The following is a 24,244-nucleotide window of genomic DNA, read 5'->3' as shown; positions in this document are numbered from 1 at the left end:
TATTCAATGTTGTCTTTCTGCTTCTCACCAGCTCTTTGACTTGAATGATGACTATGAGTTCAGTGTGCAGTTCACTAAAAACAGCCGGGGGCTGGGATTCACCATCTCCAGCTATGTAGGCGACCTAAACTCAAGTAATGAACGATGTTTCGTATATGAAAATGAAAACAAACACAACCAAGCGGGCCAGTTTTGTGTTGAACTTTTTTTTTTCTTTCTCCCTGTTCAGTATACAGCGCCGGTGTGACAGTGAAGAGCATTTTGAAGGGCAGCAGTGTCGACCAAGATGGGCACATTCACATTGGAGATATCATCCTGTCTGTAAGTTTGAAAAAAAAGAAGAAGCCTTTTTAAATTGTTTTGCATGGTAAAGTTACGCACAGTTTAACTGCTAAGTAAACGCAACATTGATTTAGTTTTGATTTTGTAAGATATAAAACTAATAATCTGACCGGTACCTCTTGAGACATTGGGGACTATCACACATTTTTTAAAATAGGAAGTTCATTTATGTCTTTGTATCATCTAAACGTACAGTATGTACCCAAATACTCAAGATAGCTGTTTGTACCGTTAAGTCTGCTTCCAAACTGTAAAGTAAATTGCAAAAAGCCTTTGAAGGCCATTAAAGTCCAACGGTATGTTTTCTGGTGTGAGAGTGTCTGGTAACTTGAAGAAAAACTGCAGTGCCATAACCTTAGCAGTTACATCTATATATAGTAATCCTGTTTCTGCCGCCTTTGTGGCCCTACATTAGCACAAAAAAACACACACACAAAAACACTGAGCACATTTTGTACCGCTAGAAAGTTTATTTATTTGTTTATTTTGCTAGTAGATGGCATGCAGAGGAAACTAAAAAGTCTGGGAACTGTTGGCAATAATAATAATAAATATCTCAAACAAGAAGCTCCCATGACAGTTGGTCCCCCCCCCTCCCCCATACAATAGCATCCAAGCTCAAACCCGCTTGTTTAATTTAATGTCCTGGAACAGCCACTGCAAGGTTCACACAAAGTCATAAGTTCAGTTTGGTCCTTGTTCCAGACCAGGATAACAGCAGTGCGGATAAGCTAGCGCCTCAAAGGTGATATGTTCTGGGAAATTGACTTTTCAACTGTTTATATACAAATAATAAGGTCTCTGGAGTGCCTGCTCACCCATCAAGTGTGAAATTAAACAACCAAGTCAATATTTTGGTAGCTGCCATTTCTGAAAAAATGTGTCCTGACCTTGAATGAATTGCATTGTCACGATAATTAAATAGCAAGTGGTGGCTTGGCACAAGTCAATTCATTTGCACTATGTGTGGAAGAGAGAGTCTGGAGGGAGTTTGAGACTCTCCAGAAGTTTCCAATAACACCACAAAAAGTGAGTGCATTTGTGAGTCACTTTATATGAAATACAGTCACCAGGGGGGTCGGAAAAGTCGCTACACTGTATTTAGTTGTCAAGCCTGAATAGCCCTCAACTCTGTCGCATTGGTTGTCATTGTAACAAAAGTCATAAAGAGGTTTGCTAAGTACGTATGGCTAGTGGATGGTAATTGTGCTGTAATTCTTTTTCCTGTGTGTATTTTGATGAAAGAATGTCAGAGACAATTTTTTCAAGACTCCTTGAAACTGTTTCAAATTGCTAAAAAAAACAAAAAAAAAACAATATGTCTCTTGTGGGTAGTTTATTTTATGGATACGTACTACGCATTTTGCGATGTCTGTAAAAGAACAGGGGGAAGGGGGGGAAACATGTAAGTAATCTCATTGGTTATCATTCCTGTTATGACCCTTTTGAATGTGATATATTTGTGTGTGGCACATTCCCGATGCCAAGAGGGAGCCTGAAATATTGATAGGTTGGATGAGAAATGTAATGGGTCCTGCTGCGGGTTGACTGATGTGGGACTGGAGCCATTCAACTGGGAATATGGGAAGATTGTTTGAAAGTTTTAACATGTGGGATGTGGTATAAAAGATTAAGAGTAACTGGTCCTACCTCAACCCTCAGGTGGCCACCGCTATAAATGTTCACACAGCTTCATTTTCTTGTCTTTGGTTTGTCTTTCTATTCACTTGGGACAGCAGTAGCTCCATTTGTAAGGACTTTTACCTCAGGGACGAAGCCTGGGGAATAGAGTGTCACCAGTTCAAGATCAAAACATAGAAGTTGGAACTTGCTGGTGAGATGCCAGTTCATTTCCAATGGGCCTGAGAACTTTATGCAGCTCCCTCATTCTCATTATTATTCTCCAGTGTTGTAAGTTGCATATGTGGAATTGGCAAGTAGGTGACTTGGTTTGAGCAAGTCATAACACAAAACGTTATATGTACACTTGTTAAAGTTGAATGAACAACAATTCAGTATAAAATTAAGTAGTGATAAACCGATATGGATTTTCCGAGGCCGATACCAATTATCTGTAGTCAAGGAAACCGATAACCAATATTTCAAGCCGATATTCGTTTTCAGTAAAAGAGGAAATAGCGTCAAAATAAAAAAAAATAATTAAACCTTTTTCTTTTCATTTTAAACATAAAGAATTTGACAGCTTTGTTAAAAAAAAGAAATGTTAACTGCAGAGAGCTTCCAGGGTCATCAGCATGTGTTAGGCTAAATAGTAAATAGTTCCCTAAAGTTTTCTACTGTAAACAAAGTTTTCTAAAATTTCATCATTTCATAATTGTATTATTATTTTGTTAAATTTTTCAAAATAAAAAGTGTAGGATCAGTGCCAGCATCATTTTTATAAAGTAGGAAATTTAAATGAATCCATAAATGAATGTTCCCTGTATCATACTGAGCAACAAATGCATGCAAATATAGCAAATTTTGTGTTTTCGTCAGGGTTTGTAAAAGGTTTCAGAAGATCTTCACAGACAGTGAACATTTGTCTGAATATGTTGGAAATGTCTTTGTGACAAGTAAAAACTGTCTGTGAACATCTTACAAATTCTGATGAGAATTCGCTACGTTCGCGAGCATTCCCCGCTCAGTGAGATACCAGCTTTATCGGGATTCAGATTTGTAAAGGGCAATAATCGGTCTATCCCTAAAATTAATTTTACAGTATATGCATGAGTGTTGCTATTACTGTGACAATATTTAAATACATAAGATTGAAAAATTACATACAAAGGTTACATTGTTTTGTTGCCTATCTGGTTCCCAATTTTTTTTTTTGTTTATGTGTGAATGGGAAAATGAGAGGCATTAACTTTGTTCACTTTGTCGATCGCCGCTTTATGAATGTCAGTCTTGCATTAGTTTATGGGCAGATAGTCCCTAATCAGTCTCTGTATTGTTTAGTACTTAATTGTCTTTCCAATTCTGACATGCACCTTCGCATTACACCTTCGACATTACAGTAAAGGGAAATTTGAGTGTATTTATTCTTTTAACGATTTAAGTTATATTTGTTCTTATTTGCAACAGTTTCCACCCTGAAATAGACTCATTCTATTTCCATTATTTTCTTCCTTTTCTTGACTCTTCCTTGCTTCCTGTCACCCTTTGCTTGTGTGCGTCCCTTCCCCAGGTGGATGGGGTGAGCCTGCAGGGCTGCAGTGAGCAGCGTGCAATGGAGGTGCTGAGGCGGACGGGTCCTGTGGTCAGACTGAGGCTTCTTAGGAAGGCCGTCCGCCTTAGTCACATCTTGCCTCCGGTCCCTCCATTGCAGCCTCTCCGACACTCCCACAGCTTCCAAGAGGGCAATCCCTACAGAATGGGACTAAACAAGATTTATGAGACAGGTGATATGTGGAAAAAGCATAACAATCTCGGTTTATTTTTCACGTTATTAATATGATTTGATGGTGAAGCACACCCATAGGTCCTACATGCATTGTCGATGTATTCCTGGATTTCCTTTTTATTATTATTATTATTATTATTATTTATTATTATTATTTTTTTTTTTTTTAAATTTTATTATATATATTTTTTTATTATTTTCCTGTCATTCTGTCCAGAACATGTGATACATCACAATAAATTGCATGGGTGTTTAATCGTTTTGTGTTAACATGCATGTTTGTTAAAATCCTCGCTTCCTCCCAGGAATATGCTCACTGCGTGAAATCTCCCGGCGTGCAGCATACGCTAACAGACGACCCCGACGTGATTCAAGAAACGGTAAGCTGCCGTTTCCTTATGCTGCACTGCAGTCTGCAAGTGGATGACGAGACTCGCTCTGATACTCTTAAGTAGGCTTGTGGAAGAGCGATGTGGCGGCGAAGCATACTCTTTGATGAGAGTCTATTTATAGTGTTGTGCAATCATGTGTTTATCCAACTCATTCAGCTCCTTCCAGATGATTTGCCTCTTAGCCTGCCTGCATACACGGCTTTATTTAGACAGCGATCTTCGGGTTTGATTGGGGAGCTCTGTTAAATAGGCTTTGATTGCTGTGAGCCATTCAAAGATCAAGTACAAGAAAATATTTGTTTGCCAAGAAATCTGATAGTGGGTGTGATAATGCACACTTTAGTGGCTTTTGTGTGTAGACATCATGCATGGCCCCAAGGTCAGATAGTCTTTGTATTAAACAGTACAGATAATGACTCAATGCTTTCTATTCTAGCACAATGTGAATAAGTGGTATACTCATCCATCCATTATCCGTACCACTTATTCTCACCAGGTGGTATATTGGCATATTTAACTATGTTATATGCGGACGTGTGTGTGTTCGCAGGAGTGCACCTGACACCAGCAGAGGAAGAAGACTTAAGAATGAGGTGGCAACATGCAGTTGGACCAAGATATGAAGTCATAGTATGTCTTTTTTTGCAATTATATATGCATTCTTTAAACCGAAAAAGCATTCCATTCAATTCAGTATACGATTTGTACTTATACACATGCAAATGTCGGTATTCATGTTTTTTTAAACCTATTTGGGCCGATATTTTATGCTTGTTATGTCTTGTATTCGTATTTGCCTACATTAAATTTCGTGAGAAGGACTGTCAAAGGATCATCTAATTTTATCACCGGAAAAAACCCTATCTGTTTACAATATTTTATACTATTTCTACGATCAGATGCCGATGATAAAGTCAGCAGTTTCCACTGCTTGATTGAATAACTTGCACTAGAAATGATGGAATAGATATGAGCAAAATTGTGATAATTTCATTCAAATTAAAGGAAAAAAAACTACCGGAATTGGCCAATGATTCAATTCTTACTATTGCTGTTTTAGGTTTGTCAGCTGGAACGCTTCAGCGAGACAAGTGGCCTGGGCATCAGTCTGGAAGCTCGTGCCGGACATCATTACCTGTGCTCCGTTTTGCCCGAGGGCCCGATTGGTCAAAGTGGCAAGATCTTCACTGGCGACCAGATACTGGAGGTGAGAAACTTGAAGTTGTAATAAACTAATAGTTTATTTTTTAACTGTCCTGCTGGACCAAGAACAGTACATATACTCTGCTTAGAAAATGGATGGATGGGTGAGTGATTAGCTTGCCTGGATCTATGCAGGCAATGTGCTGAGGAAGAGAACATGGTCAAGGCCAATGAAAGTTGTCAGCCTCAAACTGTGTTGGCATATGTTTCTTTCCGAGTTCATAACATTAAGATTGCACATTTTACGTGTTACTGGCGGGCCCCAGTATCCGGGGGCGAGCCCTATCGTCCCATATGCCCGCCGGGGTCCCGGTTGGTCGCTCCTCTTAACTACTTTTGCACAATACACTTTGTTTATAGACATATAGGGCACATAACACACTTTGGGGGGTGGGGCGGGGGTAGGGTGGAGACACCGTCTTCGACATACAACTCCCCTCCAATTTTAATGCACCACACAATTGGGGGGGGGGGGGAGCAATGATGATGACATGTCAAATCGGTAAAATTACCGAATGAACAATACTGAGCTCTCCAGAAAAAAAAAAAAAAAAAGGGATTTTTTGGACGTTTTTTGTTTTTTATTATAATCACTATGAACATTTCATTTAGGTCAGCTTTTAAGAGCACAGTGTAGTTTAGCAACCAACACATAGTTTCCCTTAAGGCGGCCAAGTGGTAATAAGAAGGTGGGTGTGAGTCTGCCCTGCATTTCTGCACTTAGGAGGAGGGCGAGGGGGGGGGGGGGTATGCACTCCCACGGCTGCTCTGAGCAGGTTCATGAACCCACACATATTACTCGTCCTTCGTGGAGAGGGTTCTCTGATGAATTTGTAAACCATTTCCGGTCTCCACAGTCACGTGAATACTGCGGCCATTTGTGGGCCGCTGCTGTCCTCCTGCAGTCCAAATCTATGTCACAGAGCAATGCTTTGATCTTCACCTCACCATTCCAGCATAGCAAAGCTGATTTTCTTGTCCAATTTTAAAACCAACCCCCACAATTTCTCCGTGTACGAGGTTTTTGAAGAGAGAATCTGTACTCTGACCCCAAGTGTTACATTTTTAATGCATGGTTCGCACTAGGAGTAACTTTCATTTGAGTTGTATGAAAATATTTTGCACATAGCAGTTTTGAAAGCGTGTGGGGAAATAATGCTTTAACAGCATGTGAGAATTAACTTTTATACATTGCCATTCTGATATTTTTTTTACTCGCCTCTAACTGTAGTTCTCCAAGATTGAATGCCTTCTATAAGGTATGTCAAACAAGTTCCAGGACTGGTATCACAAAGGAAATATTTAAATTCCAAGCTACTGCAAGTTTTCCCCTTTGATGTCTTCCCCCTGAAGTCTGCCTTCTCTGACACGCCTTTGTGCACTCCTGGAAGAATTTTTCCATTGCAATGGCTAGCTTGATGTTGTCTAAATCTTCAGAAAGGGTTTCCGCTCATAAAACCCTTGAGCTTGGGTTGGGGACTCACACAACAAGGTCTGGTGAGTAGGTTGCTCCAGCATGGCAGTGTTGTTGTTCCCAGCCAGGAACTGGGATGCTCAGGGCATTGTGAGCTGTTGCGTTATCATGTTGAAGCAGCCACAGCTCTTCTTGAGCACTCCTTGCAGACTTCCTGGTTAATTGTCTGGTCATGTGGGAAGAATTCACAGTAGATGATGCCCATTCAGTGATTATATCGGCTCGGTTATTGCACACTTAGTAATAGTCCTTATGGCAAATGCTGGATGGCTTAGCCTGCACACTATGTGGAGAAGTGAGAAAAAAAAACTCGGCCCTGGGAGGAGTGAGTCTTGCTTTATGTTTAACATAGTAGATACCGCCTTGTATTTGTGTGTCTGTTTTAAATGAATTCATGAGAACTCTTTTATTTCTTGGATTTTGGCGCAGATTAATTTGTTACAAACGTCGTGTAGCGATGATCATTTTCTCCCTTTTCATTCTAAAGAGACCACAAATCCTAGGAAGCATGTTAATAGTAGTGTTTTGTTGACAGCCGGTTGGAGTCCGTCGGCAATAAGTGTCCGTGCGGAAACACGAAACATTGGTTCCGGCAACTTCCAGGTGCCGCAAATATGTTTTTAAAAATTATTGAAATAGACCAATTTTTGTGGTCGACCCAACCGACTTGGGCAACTTTTTTCCCGACATTACTTCACATAGAAGAATGCGATCAGCATGACTTTGACGTCTTGCTTTCGTGGCGATTTCAAACCATTGCTATTGTAGATGTTAGCGTTTCTGTGTTGTATGCATGACTCATCATCGGTAAATGACTTCCCCTACCAAGTCTGGTCTCATCATCAGTCATAATGCTCATTGCTAGACAAACTGACACAAAGTATGTGAGAGAAATACTGCAGAGCACTGAAGTCACAGTTATATACTTGAGTTTGAATACATTGAACTTTGCTGGCACACTTCGGGTTCAAGGACACTGCTCGTTGACTCCAGTTGGTTAGGGCAGGGTTCACCAATTCCGGTCCTCGAGGTCCGGATTCCTGCAGGTTTTAGATGTTTCCGCCAACCAACACATCTGATACTAAAGATCAGGATCATTATCAGGCATGTTGATGAGCTGATTATATGAATCAGGTGTGCTAGTGGGCGGAAACATCTAAAACCTTCAGGACTCCGGACCTGGACTCTGGGTTAGGGTGTGCTTCATAGGAAAGAATGTGCATGAAATGGTTAATGTTGTATTACTATAAATCAAGTATTAACCGTATCAAGTACATTATCAACATTAAATGTCATGTGTGAGGTCAGTTCAACATTTTTTAGCAACACATTTACTATTATTATTTATGTGTACAATGTGTTGCTAAAAAATGACCTCACACATGACATTTACTGTTGATAATGTACTTGATACGGTTAATACTTGATTTATAGTAATACTTATACTCAGACTTAAAACTTTGAAGTGTAAAATGGATTACCCCTGTATTTGATAAAGTATGTTTAAAACCAGCAACAGAAGACAAAAGCATTTACAACCACTGAAATTATTCTAACCAAAAGTGACATTTCTTTCACCTGTAAAATAGTTTGCGTGTGAACAAAAGGCCCCAGCACATAGTCTATAATCTTCCTTGCAGGTGAACGGTATCCCACTGATTGGAGAGACACACAAAGAGGTGGTCAACATCCTCAAGGAGCTTCCCATCTGTGTTTACCTGGTGTGTTCTCGCATTGTACCCCCTGCCATTCCCGACAGCGATGAGGAAGAAGAGGACGATGGCCAACTCACCTTGAAAGAGCTGCTGGCTGAGTTCAATGACAAGGTGAATGTAAGGAATGGACAGATGTGTGTTAGAGGCCGATGAGAACGGAAAGACTGCTTTTTGTTCCTTTCCCTACAGCAGGATATGAAATGATGTTTTTCTTTTCTTTTCCCAGTTGGACCAAGGCTGTGTTATTCCCTGCCCTACGGCTGAGGACATCACAAAGCGCGGTGTGCCGCCTATGTCACCTCCTTTGGCCATGTGGGAGAGAGAGGCGCAGGTGGTAGAGCTGGAGAAAGGGGAGTCAGGATTGGGCTTCAGCATCCTGGACTACCAGGTAATAGACAAGGCCCTTAGCCTTTCTAAAAATAGATCAGACAGGAATAAGCTGCAGTCTCAACTACAACAGTGTCGCCTCAGTGAAGAAAACAGAAGAGGCAATCTAGCAGGGGTTTTGTATGTAAAAGTCCAAAAGGAGAGAGAGAGAGAGAGAGAGAGAGAGAGAAACTTTTCTAAAGATAAAACAAAACTTAAACCCCAGTTGCACAGTATTAAAAAATAGTTTGAGAGAATTTAAAAATATCATGATCAAAACAACCCGACCCAAGTTAGCTATTCCCATGAATGCTCCCACAGATAACAAAATTAAAAATAAATATAAATGGGGACATTTCCTCTTGAATATGAAGCCTAAGCTTCTATTATGTATATGTTTGTATAAAGAACATCAGAGATAAATTGTCTGTCTTAAATTTTACATAAAAACAGGGTTTTTAAGCCTGATGTAGAAATCTTTCATGTATCGTCGCCCATATGTTTGTCTTGCAGGATCCGGAGGATGCCACTAAAACAGTGCTGGTAATCCGCTCCTTGGTGCCGGGTGGTGTTGCTGACCAAGATGGCCGCCTGCTCCCGGGAGATCGCCTCATGTTTGTTAATGAGACCCACTTGGAAGGCTCCAGTCTGGATTATGCCGTGCATGTGCTGAAGTCCACCGGTTACGGTCCTGTGCACATTGGTGTTGCCAAACCGCTGCCGGTATGTTGGGAAAAAACGACTGTCCATCTACTGAATCCAGGCTAGGTGCAAACAATGCCTCAAGACCACCAGTCCATAAGTTTGTTAAATACTACAAGTTCCTCATAATGTGACACTTAAAGGTGTTTTTAATTCTGTAGTTCTGAAAATACAGAAGTTACTTACTTACTTTAATTTGCAATTGATAACATTTTAAGTAATTATTATTATTTATGATTTGATTATGAATACTATTTAATAATATTATTAAATTTGTGCAACTATAGTCCCATTCTGATAATAATAGATTACTTCTCTACAGTTGGGTAAATAAATGAAGAAACCCGGAAAATGACAGATGGCCATATTTAGACAGTACCATTCGCTTTATTAGGTAAAATCTAATGACATTTTCAGAGAAGCATTAATTAAATAAAAGTAGTTCCTGTGCTTTAGAACTATTAGAACTGTCATGCTAACAGGCTTGCTCCCAGAGATGTGGCAACTGCTAAAAACTATATTGTCATTAGAATAGATTGGCTATCAATTATGCCATACACATCTCGACTAAACTAACAGCCTTGTGGGACTCACACAGTATGTGACATTTTATTATCCAAGACACAGTAAGTTAATTACTGAGTGTACTCTCAAGAAAAGTTCTCTTTTGTTTCGGACTGTGGCCTAGTAACAAGGACCACGGGGTCCAGTTACAGGCCGCCTGAATATTTAATGCCCCTCCGAGGCGAACACAAAGCTCAGCCACACTCGAAATGGAGAGGCAAGAGGAGGAGGAGTGACGGGTGTCTAATTTACTGCCACCTTCCCCAGCCTCATACGTTGTTATTTTGGCACTTTTCAGCACAAGGATACATGGATATTCTTGTAATAAGCTGCTACATTTCAGATTGGTATTTGTGTTTTGTCAGTTGGAACTTTGCGGCGGCTTGACGCCCATCTTGGAAAGGAGCACGCGGGCGTCCTGCGATGACAGCGAGAGCAACTCTCAGGTCACTCTGCTAGCTGAGGCAGCCGAGGCCAACGATTGCAACCTGACGGACAGCAACGTTCAGCCGTATTACAACAACTCGGTAAGCGCTATGCACAACACTTAAACAAGCCAGTGGCTCTGACGGATGTTCCACTTTGATGCTGTATTTGTTTTTGTCTATGCTTCTTGCGCATTTTCAACTGCAGGGATCACCAACCTTTTTGAAACTGAGAGCTATTTCTTGGGTACTGATTAGTGGGAAAGGTTACCAGTTTGATACGTATGTTTGATACACACTTTTGAAATATACTGTATAAACATGTTCTCAATGTTCTTTTCATTATATGCTATTTTTTAATAATCATGCAACCCTATTGAGGATAAACAGTACAAAAAATGGATGGATGGATGGATGGATATTCATTCATGTGAATAGACAAATGTCAATGTTTTCTCAATGGTTATATTGATAAGTCATTTAACAACACGTGAAACATAAATATCAATATGCAACACTTACATTCTGCAAGAATATACATTACGTTTTTTAAATGATTTCCTCTACAACATTCCTAGGAAATGATATAGAAAAGGAATCATGGCTCATTTTTAAGTATTTTCATCTCTTTGGATGGGTCGATGATTTTATTTGAATCATGTTTAAAAAATAAAAAATAAATTAAAAAAATTATTCATTTAGAGTCCTTAAAATCATCATGAATCATTTGTTAAAACGTATGAATATACTGGTAGTTTATATATTCCAGGCTGTGGATAAACTGAAATTCATTTAATTAACATGTATGTTTTGCATTAGGTTTACATAAATATTTCAATATGTCTATGGGCCACATGCAATGTACATTAATGGAACCTGTTTGTCAACAGCATTTGAAATTGGAAATTAAGGACTTTTCCAGCATGCCTAGCTGCATTTGTAAATACGTAGTTATAGTCGTCTAGTGACTTTGGTTTTAGCTAATTACATGTTAGCAATAATGTTACTTCTGCCGTGTAATAGTAGTTGTGTGCGTTTTACTTCTTGTGCATAATTTTGTGGGGCCATAAATTAATTGGTGTTCAATTTAATGATTGCCCTTATCATTAACCTACCTTAACAAGTCAGTTGCAAGGATGCTATAGGTAATGAGCTCTATTTTTAAGTATGCCACAGGGTCCCTGACAGCTTCAAATATGACTGAGTTTAGTTTCTCTTTTTTTTTTTTCAGACAAAAAAAATATTTTTACTGGAAAAAATAATTTTTTGTCTGGGGAAAAAAATTAACTTTAAACTCAGTTAAAAACACAAGATGAACGCCATAGAATATGACTACAATTTGCTGCATTATCAAATATCTAGCCTATAATACAGGTCAAATAAAAACAAATCAAATATCTGGTGAAAAATTGACTTAAAATGTTTGAAATATGGCAAATAGATAAACTTTATTCATGTTGTTTGAGTTGGATGGATAAAGTGCACGATTCTCTTTATAAGTGTTTCAAATACATTTTAGTAAATCATATTTTAAACACACTGGATTTATTAATGCTTAATACCTCTACATACTGAAGATCTATTATTGTTTGTTCAAAACATTGAATTTATTAGATTTTTTAGTTATTTTACATAACTCTCATTCTTAATTGTTTCATTTACATTTGACTGGAATTTTTTTTTTACTGGCTTGTTTATGTTAAATTTGAAGTAATTCAATGATGACAAGTAAATTTTATACGCAACTGAAATACATGAATCTTGTAAATACCATAAAAATGTCTGTGAGTGTTGGTGACCACTAAACTGTGTATACCCATGCATCAAACTGTAATTTTGCACATGATATGGGACACGCATTTTCTAGCTAGCAATTTTTTAGGAGTGTGTAAATATTAGAAGCCGCTCTTTTCTGGATCTAGTTATATGGTGCAAGTCATTATGATGTGGCTGCTCAGTGTATCAGGTCTTGAGAGCCAGCATTATTCCATCTAAGAAGATGTCTTAAAGTAGATTGCCGTGTCTGTTGTTGAGTGTTCGCTGTATCGGTATCAGTGCGTCAGGTGCGGAGAAAGTGCTCCATGTCAAAGGCCCGTTTCTTCCTTGTCGCAGCCTTTTGTGTTGGACTTTGCTTAATTGCCTGCAATTGTGTCTCGCTGTAAGTGTATGCCTCGTGTTCGGAGATGGCACCCGGTGCAACACAAGAACATGATCTACCCTTGTCTCGCACGTAGCTAAGTTGCACACGCTGAGGTTTCTCATCAAAGGTGTTGCAAAGGTAGCGTCTGAACTTCAGTGCTGCCTGTGAAGGTTCAAAGAACTTCTCCTCACTGCACCTTTCTCTTTATGGAAGCATCCACCGGGACCTAAGTAGTCTACCTTTGTTGGTGCGCTCCATCCTAGAAGCAATCCCGAGGCCTTCACCCTGCGAAGTTATTACTCTTTAAATTATTTTTTGCTGTGCTGTTGGAGTTAAAATCTTGAAGCGAGCATGTTTGTCTACTGGAGCAGCTGTATTCCTACACTTTCTGTGCTATTGTTTCTCATGAGACCTTCCTATTTGCCGAGCAGACACTACTGGAAAAAAAAAACACTGGCTGGGTTATTAATAGCATTGACAAAATCTTCAAATATCTTGTGCAAGCACTCTACAGTTCAATGTTTAACCCTTTATAATGCACGCATTAAAATACTACGAAACTGTCACGGTTGAATAATATCTTCTCCACAAATCCAATTAGAATAAATGTTTCAATAGTAATTTGTGACAATTGAATGAAGCTTCTCTCAAGTCAAACCATGGCCATCACAAGACCTTTTTAACAAACTGGCATGATTTGGTTTAGATCATATTAGTTTGGTTCCATGTTATGTCTTGCCTTTTTGTGGTACATGACTTGCTCGTTAGTTGTTTTTTTTTTTGTTTCCATCTGTGCTCATCAACCTGGTCGCTTGTGTCTACCAATTAGCTCCCTCAGCCATTCGTGTCTTGTCCAGGTGTTATTAGGTCATCAATGTGCTTGTATTTATGCTACATTCAAAGACGGGGGGGAAGTCGGGCTTTTCCGACCTCCGACCAGGAAAAGTACACTGGAACGCTGCTTAAAACTGAGATGTCCAAGTTGTGAAGTCAGAAACACAGATAGTGAGTGACCAATCATCATTTTATGATGATGTACATGTTAGCTTTTTATTTATTATCACATTAATGTAGCTATTCAAAATAAGTAACTTCACGTAACAACACGGTGTGCTCGTGCTTGTGCAAAGCTAAAACTTTGCCTTAGCTGCCAACCTCACAGGAGTTGAGGAAAAAATGGCTTCAAAAAAGCAACCAGAATAGTGCTGTTTTTGGTCACATTTCGTGAAAAATGGCTTTGTCAATGTAAGCTTTCACACACGTTACAAATACATTTTTCGGACTTAGCGACACAGCCTCACATACACACACATTGGTCAGTCCCCTCTGGCGGCTACAGGTCGTGCAGCGTTGCTATGATGGATTGAAGCAAAAAAATCAGACTACATCTGAGAACCCGCCGGAAACCGTGGCTTTGCGCTGTCAGTTTGCCTCAGGGTGCTCGCTGGGCGGCCGCAAGGTCGGCGGGCGTCACCATGGAGGAGAAAAAAAACGCACGGAAATTTTTCCTACAGGCCTCAGAATACACTATGGCTCTCCAGAAAAGAAAAAAAATACACTATGGCTTGCCACAATACTGCCGGTGGCTCGCTTAATTTAAAGGGAGCCAACACAACAAAGAGACATGGTAGCCAAATATCGAGAATTAACTAATCAGAGGAAAGCTATTTTCCATTTATGAAGAGATGGATAAAGAACAGCAACCCAATCGGAGAAAAGCTTTTTTTAAGCCTTAAACGAGTTCATCCGTCAGGTCCGGCGTCAAATATTGCAAACTCCCTTCAGTGTTTCCCACACCATGCTAATACTTGAGTGGGCGACCCAAGTAAACTGGCCACCACCCAAGAAGTTTTCAAGAAAATGTATTGAAAATATATTTTAAAAAAAATAAAATAAGACGTGTCACGACCAGATATACCGCATGTAATGTTAGTTTGCCGTCACTTTGTGGATCGTGATTCGTGAGGCTACAAGAGAAGCCCCCCCCACCCCCACATACACACACTCACACACCGTCCCCCACGCTCCCTACCTGGTGTCCACCCACCCAAATTGATATAAAGTCTGTGGGAAACATTGCTCTTTCATTTGTTTCTAGGACGTCATGAGAGGTCAACAGCAAGGCATTAGCCGTAGCTAGCCATCAGCAATGCAGCCAAATACAAGTATTCCCATACACACAAAAATCCTACTCAGCGAATACGTAACAACTCGTAACAAGGAATTCAATTTTTCGGTTTTTCATCTCTTAAAAGCTGTTTCATACTTTAAAGCAGAAGCCCTCATTTCTTATATGGATGATCCTCACATATTTTTGGTCAAATAAAACTGATGATTATTCCTAAAATCTGAAGGCCCGTGTACCCATAGATCATCAACAAAGTCCATTGAATTACAGAATAGGCAAATCCTAATGGGTACCGAGATAGCGCAGGTTTGAAATTGACATTGAAAGTGACATTGTCACTTCTCACGGTGCTGACATTTTTCACACTATTATTTTCTTTTGCTCAATTGATTTTAAAAAGGTATCTGAATTGTATCTCTATTTATATCCCTTCAGGAAGTCCAGCCGCGTCTGCGTTTTGGCATCAAGGAAGACAACGACATGCAGCCCGCCCCTCCTCTGCCTCCGCGCACAAGCTTTGAAAAGACAATCACAGTTGTCCGGGGCAACCGTAGCCTTGGTATGTCCTCCGTCTTACTCATGGTGATGGTGACTTGGTGCGTGTACATTGCAGGCATGGCCTTAATGGCGATAATAGGCAGTGGTGATGATGACTACCCTGAAGAGGAATGGTGAAGTGTTGTGCTTCTTATGTTCAAATGTAGGCGATAATAACATGGCATGGCTGGAATTTCTCACTTCTCAGACATTTTGAGCTTTCCAGCTTTTGTAGATATGTTCTCAAGTTCTTTTTCCCACTTCAAGTTGTTTAATATCTCGTAAAAATAACAAAAGAAGTGGTGACAGACACACATTCTGCTATGTGGAAATGGGCTCACCCTCTGCCTCTGTCTCCAGACTTACATGTGGGTTCTGCTGAAAACCATCAGAGATCAGGCATAAAATCACTGTTTAGTCTTTAAGGGGGTGCAGACATAGTTTTTAAGTCCAGAATCTTAAAATATTTGCCAATATAACCTGTTTAATATACTGTACAGTAAACCTCCCTCCATCACGGGTTCCAGGTCTGTGGTCACGCTATTTTGCAGATTTTTTATTTTCTTTTATTTTAGTCCAGTAATATCTCAGTATTGTAGTTGTTTCTGGGTATAATTCCACTTTGCGCCACAGGGGGCAGCGCACTATTGTTTAACTCTATACCTTTAGAAGAAGAGGTTTTTTTTTTCAAACTCAGCTAGCTCACTTACACTGTATAATGTATTCATCTTATTAATTTATCTAGGTCTTACTGAACATAGTAGATGTTATATAATATGTTTTTAGTATTTTAAAGTGTGTTTAAAAAAAAATTAAAACTAAGTGCCATAAATGCTAACAAACATTCCTATGGAGTATTTCAATAGTGTCTTTCTATCGTGGATTTCACTTATTGTCGGGGTGGTCTGGAACATAACCCCCGTTTTTTTACTCTATGGCGACCCCTATCAGGACTGCCAAAGTAAATACAGTACAGTACAATATTTGGGGTATTTGGGCACAGACAAAGTCCACCAAGTTAATGGTGCCACATATTACATAAGAAAGCAAAGTGTAGTCGTTCCATTATACTGATTTCTTGCAATACAGTTAATGCTACAAATAGTTTTTGCTTGTGTTTTGGTAATGACTGTCATCAAAACAAGCTCTTTCAAGATGATTATTGACTTATTGTTACATTACAAGTTCCACTTAGCATTTTATGGTCATCACATTTTCTTCCTTATCATGACACATAAAATCCAAGGGGGAAAAAAAGTAAATTCTTGCCTTATGTCATGAATGAAGGATTTTTAAAAGGCATATATTCCATGAAATTAATAGCTGGCGAAGACGTTCAGCTTTAGAAGTTCCACTTTATGTACGTTTTCAGTGTGTAGCTAAATGCATTTATTGAAACAGTTTAGAAGACTTTACAGTATATATTCATAATCGTATCTTGAGATGGATGTGCAAGGTTTAAGTAAGGTGACTTCTCTTATACAATACTTTTTTTGTGATAAATGTTATTAGGTACCATTTAGAGTCAAACCTGTTGCTTAGCGTTGTCAGTTTGTCAATTGTAGGAAATCAAACATATACAGTACAACCATGTTTGAACAATAGATTGTGTGATTTGAAGGAGGTGGTTAAGAGGTTGTCGAATTTGAATTAACGTCACATTGCTTATTAAGAAAAAAAAAATGTTTTTGTGTCGTTATAGTTAGTTTTGGGTGGTGTAAAAATATTAGCCCTATTGTACCGGTAAATTTAATAAACTCACAAGCAGTTAAAATGTAATAGTAATATTATTTTGGGAAGTAATGTCATCTGTGTCAGTCTCTCATTGGTATTGTGAGACATCCATTCATCACTTTGTCTTTCACTCGTCATGTCGTTGAAATGTGTCTTCTGTTTTGTCCTGTCGACTTCACTAGCTGTTCATTGTAATCCCATGCACTATGATTGTATTGTAATTTGAATGCAAAATAATAAAATATTTATTTGATCAAAAGCAAGCAGTCATTTCTTTGACCAGCTTCAAATTATGTACGACCATAGTGTGATGGATATGTCTTTCATTAGACCGTGATGCGTGTGTGTGTGCGTGCGCGTGTGTGTGTTTGTGCGCATGATTTACCCACTCCTGTAATCAGCCTAGCCAACCACCTGATAAAGCCTTAGTCAAGTGTTTGTGCAAACCGGCATGTGTTACCCCTTTGGTCACCTGTGACCTATGACCTCTGTGGGTGTGTGCGTGGGTGTTCTTGCTACAGGTGCGAGTGCGAGGGGTGATGCTGTGTGAATGTCAAGCATGCCTAGTCGTGTTTGTGTGCTAATCTGCCTAGTGTCTGTCTTGATTATGCTGATTATGCCACTGTCAGGTGTCTGTTTGGACAACTGTCTGTCTGTTTGGTGTGTGCTCAAAAGATGCTTTAGTCAACCCTCCGCTCACCTGTATGTGTGTGTGTGTGTGTGTGTGTGTGTGTGTGCGCACATGCACGTTGGCAGGGATGTCGGTGAGCGCCATCAAGGACGGCTCAGGCATGCTGGTGCGCAGTGTGGCCCCTGGGGGCTCTGTCAGTCAGGATGGCAGACTCGGGGTTGGTGACGCAATCTTGGCGATGAACGGCGAATCTACGTCCAACCTGACCAACGCTATGGCCCGGTCAATGCTGCGTAGACACTCTGTCATTGGGCCGGAGCTCAGGTGAAGCATGCATCACTTTCTCACAGCGTCGAAAAATTTATTTCATATTCACGGTCTATTAGCGTTCACACTAGAGCGGTCAAATGATTAATTTTTTTTATCAGATTAATCCCATTTTAGAATTTTGATTAATCACGATTAACCACTTAGTTAACTCATTCACTCCCAGCCATTTTAACTGAAGCAACCCCTTTCGCTCCCAGCTGTTCTACTGGATTTTGACTGATTTTGCAAGACCCACAGAATATTGTGTCCTATTGCTATAAAAACATGCAACCTACCAAAAGAAAGATTTGAGTATCTTCTTTTAAGAGGGAAACATTTTATATTTGTATCTGTTTCCGTTTTGCAGCAATTAGCATTAGAATATAGCTAAGTTTCATCATTATTCACAAATCTGTTGAAAACACTGGGAAAAAAGAGCTTTGTTGCAACATGGCCCTGGCTGATCTCTTATACTCTGCTGTCACCTGCTGGCCGTTTTGTTGTAATAACTACCATTGCTTTAAGGGATCTCCTCAGGTCAGAAGCTGCATCAAAGCCTTCTGTATGCTTTAGCATAAAAAATGTAAATAAATACGTTTTTGGGAGTGAAGGACAAATTATAAATAAAAAAAACATATTTATTCGTTTTTGGGTTTGAATGAGTTAAAAAGGCTTTTTATCAATATTTTCTGCTCGCCGAATTTGAAGAGCATCTGTTATATGTTAATTTTTTCGACATTTAATGTTGAAGAGGATGTGTTCAACACTGCACACTCTCATCCTCCTCATTTTCTAATCAGGTAATTACTTGCATAATTTAAAATGAAAAAAAAAATGACCCCATTAGTTTGACATGAACAAATATTCTGAATGTCATATGCAATTTTTTTTTAACGCTTTACTTTATTGCATGTAGTTATGTTTATTGCTCAAACACAACCTGTGCTATCTTTAACGTAACCATCCACTTAAACACCGGATTTTTTTGTGATTAATCATTGACAGCACTAGTTCACGCTGATATTTTTTTACGTTTTAACAAAGTCCAGTAAATAGCATATGGGTTTGAAAAAGTGGACATTTGTCTTTACTAAGTAGTCCAAGCTAAATAAGTTTGTAATGTGTATTTTATTTATATAAAATTTATTTAGCACTATTCACAGAGAGAGAATCACAAAGTCATTCACATTAAATCATACACACAAAATGTAAAATGAGAATCAATACATATGAACACATTTTCTTCTCTCTGCTGGAATGCCTGACTAAAAATGACCTCTTCGATCAAAGATGAGAAATATATTTGAAGCGGAAAAACCAAGAGCAGCTTCAATATGTTCTTCAAAAAGTATGATCGAATATGACCTCAAGGTTCAGATTAGCAACACAGGAAAAGACTCTTCCGTTTCCAGCATGCACTTCCCTTGAGTCACAGGGACTTTCTGTCAATGCTCAGTTTTTATTGTCATTGTAAGAAAGAAGCAGGTGCTAACTTCCTCATTTAGTTCTCGAGTTACATCCTGACATTCACCAACGGTCACAATAAAATGACCTCATACATATTGCCCCATTACGGAGGTTTGATTGCGTGAGTTTTACTAAGGTGGCTATAATAAACTTTTAACAGGGTCTTCCAGCATCATCACTGGCTTTATGTAGAGTTCTCACAAACTCTTGTTAAATTATACAACAACACAATATTATAATAACAATGCTGTAATATATATATATATATATATATATATATTTTTTTTTTTTTTTTTTTTTTTTTGTAGTGTTAGCTCATAAACATAAAATTTATATCTATAAACGTGCAGCTAAGAATTTACTTCAAAACACAATAGAAAGGACCATAGATTGGTCTCACTATTAATATTCACTGTAAGAAAAACACCAGCCTGATTTAGATTATTTTGCATTCTAATGGACTTTTTCATAGACCAAAACACAGTTGGTAAGGAAAATGCAGAGTTCGCCAAAAAATTCCATACATAGGGTTTGTATAGCTATGCTAGGCCAGGGTGTTAAAAACATAATTTTTTAAAAGTCTTTATTAAACACAATTTTTAAACAACACATTTTAAGACATATCGAATATTTTTAGGATTGATTAGTCTATCGATTAATCGACTAATCGGATTAATTTAAATTTTGCAATAAAGTGTATGAAATCATTTTTTCCCTGATTACTGTTTATTAACCAGTGATTGGTGTTTATTTCGTACTTTCTATTTGTATAGTGATTAAAAATGATGTTGTAATATGTTACCAGTTCGGTCATTGTTTTTCACAGTAAAGACAGCAACGTCTTAATTTAATTAAACACAGAAGCTCTGCATTCATGAAGGACTACAGAAATCAGTGAACAATTACTGTTGACATGCTGAAATCAGAGGATTTGAAGTATTTTAAAATTTAAAAAAGGGATCCAAAGAAATATTGTGCAAACAGTATTAATAAAAAAAAAAAAACTAGAGTAACAACTCAATTTCAATGTTTCAGTTTGTGAGTAAATTGAGACGAGAGCATCATTATTTTAGGATTCATACTTTTTTTTGACATTTTTGTTTGGTAGTTTGCCATGATATTGTTCAAATGTAAAATTGATACTTTGGCTCAATAAAGGTTGCAAAAGTGTATTGGAAAGGGGAAATATTTGATCACCTAGAGGTGTTTTTTTATAGGCAGTGTTATACATTATTAACATTTTTAATTCTTTATTTCATATATTAACCATGTTGAAATGTTTTATAGATGTGAAGTAGGTAAAATAGTGTTGAACCCAGTAGAATTTGACCTTAACCTAAGCTGGTACACCTTGTTTGGTCTAAAATTCCCTCTCAGTGTTTACGCACACACATTCTCTTCGTGGGAGCGTACTCTGCTTCGGGGGAGCGCACACACTCACACACACACACCCCTGACTCTGTTCGCATTATCACTCACGGCCACTCTAGATTTTGTTTTGGGAAAAAGTACCCTGAGAGTATATTTTGTCTAAAAATGAAAACAGGTGCAGTCTGTGTACGAAAATAATATTATGTAACATATTGTGTGAGAACCAATCTGTTCTACTCATTCTTAGTAGGAGGAGAGAGGCGGTCTGCTTTACTATAAGAAGCCATCTTCCCCGAGGGAGGGGGCACATGGGCACTCTGAAAATTCCACCTCATACGTGATGTTCAGTGTTGTTGCCGGTGACCGGAGAATCCTCTTTTTAATAAATCATCCTTGCAAGGTGTTTTTTCTTACAAGAACTCTGTCTTCAAATGTTTTGGAACACGCAAAAGAGGACAAATAATTAGCCTCTTTCAGCAGGAAGAACACATAATGAGCTTTCTGGTTGCTTCATTATCAACAGGATATGACTTTTGGTTCCTTGCTTATCCTCACACTAGAACTAAATTTGTTGATCTTATTCGCTATTTTGTTTTCAACGCTGCAATGATAGTTTGCCATGGCACCGAAAATCAAATTCAAGTTGTTCTTAAAAGCATATTCACTATATTTTTTACTTGCACTAGCAGTTATCGCGGTTCTGATTAAAGATGTCCCTCATCCCCGCTGCACCGTGGCCCTGAGAAACATCCACTCACGCATTCCCTTCAACCTCTCTCATTCATGTTTGCTCGTGCAGCCTTTGAATGGCCTAACCTCCCAAAACATCCTTTTGCTGCTCTGAGAAAAAAAAAAATCTCTGAATAATTCATCTCTCATCTCACCTTGAACACCGCTGTTCGGAATAAAGGAACGTTTTAAATAGCGACCCATGGATGCGCACGGAAGTTGAGCACACACACCTTACACATGCTCACGCTGCCGCCTCTTGGAACTTGGAACTTAGAAGTGAGTGGAGGCAGATGAGCCTTCCGGGATAAGACAGACATGCAAGGGTGAAGGCTTGCCATTATAAGAAGTGCTTCTGCCTGAGACAAGCCAGGCTGTCCACATGGCTCCGTCACAACAGTTTAGTAGCCACATATTCAATTTGCCGTCATGAGTGGAAGCAGGAAATTGGCCCGTTCAGCCGATTCAAACGGCGTGTTGGCTGGCGGAAGGGAAGTAAAGTAGGCGGGAGCGTTTAATGTGTCCTTGACACTGGAGTTAAATAAACATGACGCATGTTTGTACAAGTGAAGATTTGAAAACATTTTGAAATGATCATCGTCTCTATCGCATAATTGTGAAGTGTATCAGAAGTTAAGCATTTATTGTTTTAGAATATATGATATCGTTCATCACTGCCATTGACGGCTATAGACGTCAAAAATTCATTTGAACAATTTCCATTAGTTTAACATTTTTTCCCACTTTTGTTAACAAGAGTATGAAAACCTAAAAAAAAAAATACTGTACATTTAGAACAGATATAAAAATTGGTGATTAATCGTGAGTTAACTATTGAAGTCATGCAGTTAACTCATTCACTGCCATTGACGGCTATAGACGTCAAAAATTAATTTGAATAATTTCTAATAGTTTAACATTTTTTCCACTTTTGTCAACAAGAGTATGAAAACCTAGATTTTTTTTTTTTATTGTGTTAGAACAGATAGAAAATTTGGGAAGTCATGCGATTAATTACGATTACAAATTTTAATTGCCTGATGCCCCTAATTTTTAATAATCTTTTCTTTAAAACAACATTATTAAAAATAAAAAGTAAAAAAAATTTTACGAAAACCTAGATTTTTTGGGGTACATTTAGAACATATAAAATTTGTGATTAATCGTGAAGTCATGCGATTATTTACGATTAAGAATTTTAATTGCCTGATGCCCCTAATTTTTAATAATCTTTTAATTTTTTTAAATAATAAAAAAAAAATATATACATATATTATAATCCTTTTCTTTTTTTTAAAGAAAAGATTATTACAAATTAGGGGTGTCAGGCGATTACAATTTTTAATTGTAATTAATCTTATGACTTCACTAGTTAACTCACGATAAATCTCAAATTTTACATCTGTTCTAATACAATTTAAAAAAAAATCTAGGTTTTCATACTCTTGTTAACAAAAGTGGGAAAAAATGTTAAACTAATAGAAAAAGTTCAAATGAATTTTTGACGTCTATAGCCGTCAATGGCGGTGAATAAGTTAATGATAGCCCGGGGCCACCATGTGACGTGTCGGACCACCCGAAGGTCACTGATATGGCCCGACCGGGCCACCACTACAAATCTCATCAATAAATGTGATGAACTCAACATGTTCTTTTCTTATGGTCAATGGGCCACATATAGAATGATACATTTCGTTAAGTATTGTTTTGGTCGAACTTGGTTCGAGCCCCCACTCAAAAATGCTTAATATCGGACCCTGTTATGTCACTCGTCCATCCGTGTACTGCACGTTCTTGCTTGTAACTGTTTTATGTTTTCATCCCATCCTCCATCCCTAGTATCAGTTACGTGCCAGCACATCAGGTGGATGAGCACCGTGCCCGACTGTGTTTGCCTCCACTGGCGTCCATCCTAGAAGACCCAGCTCCCTCCCCCACACCACCAGAACATTTGTTGGCCAGATCCCCTATCCTGTGTAAAAGCCCAGGTCCAGATGTGACCCCAGGCAAAACATCGTTCCTATTAGAAGACACGGCCCTATTCCCTAGCGACAGTCCAGATCCAGACTTGAGGTAATGTAAGCTCCACAGCTCGCAGCCTATTATTCACGCTCACCTAATCCCGACCCGGTGTAAGATAAACCTGTCTCAGCTTTATGACTTTATTGGCCCGCAAGGCTGCTGTTCTATCACATATTGATATGTTTGCTGCAGAGAGGCTATGAAATGTGCAGCTATACATTATGGGGAATGTAAATTCGTTAATGTGTTCACCTTAGGAATTTATGAGTGTAACGCATCACACATCTTCACTTTCCCAGCAGTCTCACTCGTGCTAATGCGCTGACTTATTATCTGACACTTTAATTACCCCTTTCCACGAGTATGCTCGGTGCCAGTCTCCAGTCCATATTTTCTCCTTTCCATCCTCCGTGGCCCGTGTTGTGTCTTTCTCTCGTTCTCTTTCTCCCTCACTCTCTCCGCCCGCATGTTGAATCTCTTGAGTTATATTTAGCCGTTCGCTTATGGATCTCATTGCTGACTGTCAGCGAAAATGAATTGTTTCGCTTCTGTCTGTCCCCGCTTTCACTCCGTCTCCCTGACTCGTC

At 38.8% G+C, this 24,244-nt stretch overlaps 1 protein-coding gene across 4 annotated transcripts in view; it reads left to right on the top strand.

The window, feature by feature from the left end:
- The window catches only part of LOC144055674 (multiple PDZ domain protein-like), a 53,134-nt gene that overhangs the window by 10,241 nt on the left and 18,649 nt on the right, over positions 1 to 24,244 (top strand). For 3 of the 4 annotated variants that reach the window (XM_077571867.1, XM_077571869.1, XM_077571870.1), the window contains 13 exons: positions 32 to 134; positions 230 to 321; positions 3,533 to 3,746; positions 4,054 to 4,128; positions 4,691 to 4,770; positions 5,201 to 5,347; positions 8,458 to 8,643; positions 8,759 to 8,920; positions 9,412 to 9,621; positions 10,530 to 10,691; positions 15,293 to 15,416; positions 17,885 to 18,083; positions 23,475 to 23,708. In XM_077571867.1, the coding sequence (XP_077427993.1) occupies positions 32 to 134; positions 230 to 321; positions 3,533 to 3,746; positions 4,054 to 4,128; positions 4,691 to 4,770; positions 5,201 to 5,347; positions 8,458 to 8,643; positions 8,759 to 8,920; positions 9,412 to 9,621; positions 10,530 to 10,691; positions 15,293 to 15,416; positions 17,885 to 18,083; positions 23,475 to 23,708 (1,988 nt within the window). The remainder of the gene's footprint in view (positions 1 to 31; positions 135 to 229; positions 322 to 3,532; positions 3,747 to 4,053; positions 4,129 to 4,690; positions 4,771 to 5,200; positions 5,348 to 8,457; positions 8,644 to 8,758; positions 8,921 to 9,411; positions 9,622 to 10,529; positions 10,692 to 15,292; positions 15,417 to 17,884; positions 18,084 to 23,474; positions 23,709 to 24,244) is intronic. The other variant, XM_077571871.1, reaches the window with a different exon arrangement.

Source organism: Vanacampus margaritifer, chromosome 7, assembly GCF_051991255.1.
Source record: "Vanacampus margaritifer isolate UIUO_Vmar chromosome 7, RoL_Vmar_1.0, whole genome shotgun sequence".
Taxonomy (NCBI): Eukaryota; Metazoa; Chordata; class Actinopteri; order Syngnathiformes; family Syngnathidae; genus Vanacampus; species Vanacampus margaritifer.
The sequence above is the reverse complement of the archived record's forward strand: the minus strand, read 5'-3'. Positions and strand labels throughout refer to the sequence as shown.